At 56.7% G+C, this 6,078-nt stretch overlaps 1 protein-coding gene across 1 annotated transcript; it reads right to left on the reverse strand.

Moving 5' to 3' along the window:
• Positions 1–88: 88 nt before the first annotated feature.
• Positions 89–5,188, reverse strand: LOC112451837. Its single transcript, XM_025011745.1, has one exon. It carries the CDS (start codon positions 5,186–5,188, stop codon positions 89–91), a length of 5,100 nt encoding a protein of 1,699 aa, XP_024867513.1.
• Between the last annotated feature and the right edge of the window lie 890 nt (positions 5,189–6,078).

Genomic DNA, 6,078 nt, shown 5'->3' on the forward strand with positions numbered 1-6,078 from the left:
ATTACTACTGACACGGACATCTAATATGTACAGGCGAGCGCCAAACATGTCGCCCACCAAAATACAATGCTTTGTATTTTTTCCTTTTTTACTCGGAATCCGCGGCCCGTGGTGTGCCCGTCGGCAAGGGGCATAGCTTCACCAGGGGACGCAGGATCGAGCCGTCCGCCACCCGAACCGTGGCGACACGCGGGACACCATCGATACCGAGATGTAGCGCTTCTACACGGCCGCGTTTCCAACGCAACGGGGACGCGTTATCGTCCTTGATAAGTACCAACGAGCCCACGGTGAGCGGGTTGGCGGGGATCCACCACTTGGGACGCTGCTGTAAAGTATGGAGATACTCCTTGTGCCAGCGCTTCCAGAAATCCTGGTGCATCCGCTGTACCAGCTGCCACCGGCCTAAGCGACTCGTCGCCAGCGGAGTCAGGTCGGGCGAAGGGACGGCCACGAGCGGCTCCATAGTCAAGAAATGTCCGGGCGACAGGACTTCCAAATCCAAGGGATCGGTGCTCAGCGGACAGAGGGGTCGAGAGTTCAAAACGGACTCTATCTGGGTAAGGACCGTCGTGAACTCCTCCAACGAAAGGATTTGGTCCCCCACCACTCGTCGAAGGTGGGTTTTAAACGATTTAACATTCGACTCCCAGATGCCCCCGAAATGGGGCGCCGAGGGAGGATTGAAGGACCATTGGATCCTTTCTCGCTCCGCCGCGTGGCACATGTGCTGCTCGAGTTCTCGCGCTGCTCCCACAAAATTCGTTCCGCAATCACTATACAAGAGTGAGCAGCGTCCGCGACGGGATACGAAGCGTCGCAGCGCAGCGAGAAAGGAGTCTGTAGATAATGAAAGAACGACTTCTAAATGGGTCGCCTTAATTGTGAAGCAAACGAACAGGCATACATAAGCCTTGAAGGAGGAGACTCCCCGAGCTCGGCGGGGTACGATCGAGAACGGCCCCGCGAAGTCTACACCGCTGATTGAAAACGCTTTGACTGCATTAACCCGGTCGGCCGGGAGATCGGCCATAGGAGGCTGGAGAGCGCGAGGATTTGCTCGGAAGCACATGTAGCAATCGGCTAAGACGCGGCGGATTGCGCGATGGACCCCGATTATCCAGAATCGCTGGGCGAGCAAATATTGGAGCGTGCGTCTCCCCGGGTGCAGATGCGTACGATGTGTCTGCTCGATGACGAGCTCGGTAAGTCGGTGTTTGCTGGGGAGGAGCACAGGATGCTTGGCCTCAAGCGTCAGCCCCGAGTGGGCGAGTCTGCCGCCCACCTTGAGAACACCCGTTGGGTCAAGAAAGGGGGCAAGTCTAATAAACGGTTTGGGCAGCCTCCTCCCGGTTCGAAGTTGATCGATTTCTTCACTGAAGGAAATCGATTGGACGAGTTTAACTACAACTAGTAGCGCCGACTGCGCCTCGAGTTGATCCACGGCCAAGGTCGCGGGCACCGACTTGGCCCCGGATCGACGAGTGAATCTTAGAAGATACGCGATAATCCTACAAATCTTATCCAATGACGAAAACTTATCTAATAGCGAAAGTATAGAATGAGGGGGGTCGCAGGCGACGAGGGCTGTGATCCGCTCCTCCTCGCATGGGAGAGTTTCCTCAGAGAGTGTCGGCCCGGTGCGAGATTCGAAGTCTATGAGCCACTCAGGGCCTCTCCACCACAGTGAATTGGCCACGAGTTCGCGAGGGAAAAGCCCACGGGAGCAGTGATCGGCTGGGTTGAACTCGGTGGCCACATGACCCCACGCCGAGATCGGGATCTTGTCCTGTATCCGAGCAACGCGGTTGCGAACAAAGGTCTTCCATCGATGCGGGGAAGAGCGGATCCAACACAGGGCCACCCGGGCATCGGACCAGGCGTACTCGGCGTCGATTTTCATGTGTCCCTGCAGGACCCGGCGGACGTACGCGAGCAGATTCGCGAGAAGTACCGCAGCGCAGAGCTCTAAACGGGGAAGGGAAATAGCGCGCAATGGAGCCACCTTAGATTTCGCACAAAGTATCGCGACCCCGGTCTCCGCCGGAGCGACCGTACGCAAGTACACGACGGCCCCATATCCCTGCTCGCTCGCATCGCAAAATCCATGCAATTCGTGCCGAACGTTCGCGCCCGAGGGAAAGGTACGGGGTATTCGCAGGGGAGCCAACGCGTCGAACTCCGACTTATATCGTTCCCACTGATGGCGAACATCTGATGGGGGCTCGTCGTCCCACTCGAGCTTCAAGGTCCACAACCGTTGGATCAATCGTTTTGCGGTGAAGGTCAACGGCGCCAAGAAACCCAATGGATCAAATATGCGTGCTACCTCCGACAGTATCGTTCGCTTTGTGCATCCTCGCGTCAGAGAGTTTAGCTGAAACCCGAAACTGTCCGACTGCGAGTGCCAACGAAGACCCAGAACCTTAAGCGCTTGATCGTCGGCCGACTCAAAGGAAAGCGTCTTCTGACTGCAGATTTCCGGATCGAGGCCACCCAACGCGGCGGGGTGGCTACTCGCCCACTTCCGCAACTCAAATCCAGCACTCCGAAAAAGCTCGAGCAATTGATCGCGGAGCGCAACAGCTCTCTCAACGGTGCGGACACTGACGACGACGTCGTCCACGTAGAGAGACTCGATCAGCGCCGCGTACACCAACGGGTACTTACTCCGATTGTCGTGGGCCAATTTGAGCAAACAATAAATCGCCAGAAACGGAGAGGCCGTGGTGCCGAATATGACCGTCGTGAGTATGTAATCGAGGATCGGTTCCGATTCCGAAAAGCGCCAGACGATGCGCTGATAATTGCGATGCTCCGGGTGGATCCAGATCTGCCGGAACATTTGCTTTACGTCCGCGGTAATGGCCACGGGCTCCGCGCGAAAGAGAAGTAGAACCGCGACTATGTCGGGCTGCAATTTCGGGCCACTGAGCAAGGTATCGTTTAAGGATAGCCCGTTCGGGCATTTCGACGAAGCATCAAAAACTACGCGAAGTTTTGTGGTCGCGCTGTCCAGCTTGTAAACCCCGTGATGGGGCAAATAGTACACGCGACCGTCCGCGGGGAAAGGATCGCTCGCCAACTCCATGTGGCCGCTATCTAAATAGTCCTGCATAAACGCGTTATAGCCCTCTCGAAACTCCCCATTAGACTTGAAACGACGCTCGAGAGCGCGCAGTCGATTGACGGCTATCGGTCGCGAATCTACGAACGTAGGGGGGTCCGAGATGAACGGGTATGAGACAACAAAGCGGCCCGAATGGTCACGATAGGTGGTTTGGTCGAATATCTCCCTGCAACGCCGATCCTGTTCGGAGCAAGGAATAGATTCGGGAACCTCCTCCAATTTCCAGAACTGCCCCACCGCGGCGTCAATCGACTCGATAGTGGTGGCGAAGGAGTGCACGGATTGCGCGTGAAGCGAAGGAGAGACCGCGCCCATCAAAACCCAGCCGAATGCTGTGTTAAAGGCGTCCGGTTCCCCGTTTTTACCGGTACGCCGACCGTCGCGCAACACGGACACAAAGGATTCCGCCCCCAGCAGAATATCGATGGAGCCGGGCAAATAAAATTCTGGATCTGCGAGGGGCAGCCCCCGCAGGTGATTCCACGGTTTGGAATCGACACGGCTACCAGGCAACGGCGAGGTGATGCGAGGGAGCACGGTGGCTTCCACCGGAAATCGAATGTCGGGCTCATCTCGCACCCGGATTACGAATGAGGTAAGGCCTCTAGTAGTGGCGGCCTTCGTTTCGCCGACGCCCATCACCGTCGCACGATGCCTTGCCCGAGCGTAGCCGCCCCGCTGAAGGCAGCTCTCCGAGACGAAATTAGCCTGACTCGCGCTATCGAGCAATACACGAACCGGGAAGGCGATGCCGTGAGCGTCGAGCGCCTCCGCACGCACCGTCGAGAGCAGGACTACGCGACTCGAAGTGCTCGCCAGGGAGACGATCGGGCCATCGCCCGTATCCGCCGGAGCCGCAGGGATGTCCGCGACTGGAGTGACCGCCGAGGCGGCCTCGAGCGATGGGGCGCTGGCCTGCCCGAAGTGCAGGAGCGAGTGATGCTTTGCCTGACAATGCCGGCAGGTAAACGGGCTAGAGCAATTCTTCAAGTTATGTCCCGCGCGGAGGCAGTTTAGGCAGAGCCCCGATTCGCGAGCAAAATTGTGCCGCTCCCGGACCGAGAGCTGCAGGAAAACGGGGCACTTAGCCAGCAAATGCTGCTCCGTACATTTAGGGCACGCGGCGTTTTGGACGACGAGCGAGGTGGTCGACGCGGCCTTCCTTTTACTCGGTTGCGCCGAAGAGCCCGACGCCGACGCGAGAACCGTGCAGTATCCCGCTAGAAATTTCGTTAACTGATCATACCGCGGCGATTCCACGGTCATGTGGGCCGCTTCGAATTTCTCCCGGAGCGTGGGAGTGAGCTTTTCGAGCAAATGATTAAGCAGCATAAAGTCCCACGCGTCGACCGGATAATCCAGCATACTCAGGGCGCGCGTGTTTTCGGTGAACACGTCCAGTAACGCGCGGAGTGATTCGGCGGAATCCGCAACCAACGGTTTGGCGTGTACGAACGAACGCCAGTACTGCGTCGCTAATTTGCGCCTATTCTGGTAGCGCTCCCAAAGAGCATCATACGCGATCTCGTAATTTTCCGCGGTCAATGGCAGGTTTCTCACTACGCCGAGAGCCTCTCCCGATAGCGAGGCCAACAAATATTGATATTTCTCGATCGCGGACACACCGCGATTTTCGTGGATCGCCTGGTTATACAGCGCGATAAACGACGGCCATTTGTCAAGATCACCGTTAAATTGAGGAAGGGCGATCTTCGGTAATTTGATCGCGGAGTGATGCGCCGGCGGCGCGCTCCGCGCGGATTCGTCGGTCTCCCGCGCGGGAACGAAGCTTTCGTAACGCCCTATTACCGCGAACCGCATTGTGTCAAATTCATTACGTATCACGTCTTCTTGGGCGAATTCTTCATCCGTAGCGTCTTGGATTATTTGGAGGTGGGCCTCCTCAAAATCCTGAACTAATTGCGCTACAGCCGGATACCGAACAAGGAAGGTTGGCCTCATGGCCACGTTGTCTACCGCGAGCATCGAATATTGATGCACCTCCTGCATGCGCCGAATGCACAGCTCGCGGCGCCGCGCGCTGCTACCTCGAGTCATCTTGAAACCGGAGTACAATTAAGATGTACCTGTCTCAAAGTGAAGGCCGCTCGTGAACGCGCAACGCTATGCTCGTCAACCGGTAGCGAAAATATATACACAACACACGAAACGAAGCAACGAGTTCGAAAGTCGAGAGAATTCAGGGGGGTGGCAGCCAGCACAACAAACGCAAGAAGTATGTCTCGCTCCGGAATGCGGAGACCAAATAAGCATGAGCGAAAGCCGCGCCGCTCGCCAAGGTCGAGGGGGGGCGGACGCCTCGAGTTCGAAAACAAAGGTTGATGACGATGGAAGTTCACGAATAGTCGATCGCCTTTCGCAATTAATTTTTCAAAGGCAAAATCCGCAACAATTATGCCACGATTAGCTCGAGAGATCGGAGTAATGGCGTGCGCGCGAAAACCACGAATACGCGGATATATTCGCCGCGACGTGCCGTGCGACGTGCGGACAAGATATATCACGCGAAGGGCACACCCCGATTATCCGATTTCAATGTCCCGATGGACCGCGAATGTTCGATTAATGAACCAAACTAGATGGTCGAATGATAGCACGCGCGCAAGCAATTACTCCTACGCGGATATCCCCGTCGCCACGTGCCGAGTGCGACGAAGGACGAGAGATATCACGCAGGGCAAGGGGGCACGCGCCGATCACACGATGCAAGAAAATTCGAATGATGGCCCGCACGCAGGCGAGACCACTATAACGCACGCCGTTTAGTCGAATGCAATGACAACGCTCATGCGGAGTTCCGATGAATCGCGCGAAAGGTCGGCGGAAGCTTCTAGACGCGAGAAGGAAAGATCCGGCTCGAAGGACCAATGCTCGGGGGGATGTTAATCGCCCCGGATTTGCGATCGGTCGATGAGATTTTGCGGTTC

Source organism: Temnothorax curvispinosus, unplaced genomic scaffold, assembly GCF_003070985.1.
Source record: "Temnothorax curvispinosus isolate PA1 unplaced genomic scaffold, ASM307098v1 QBEX01002649.1, whole genome shotgun sequence".
Classification (NCBI taxonomy): Eukaryota; Metazoa; Arthropoda; class Insecta; order Hymenoptera; family Formicidae; genus Temnothorax; species Temnothorax curvispinosus.

Coding starts and splice junctions, on each gene's coding strand:
- LOC112451837 (XM_025011745.1), bottom strand. CDS start 5,188: ATGACTCGAGGTAGCAGCGCGCGGCGCCGCGAGCTGTGCATTCGGCGC.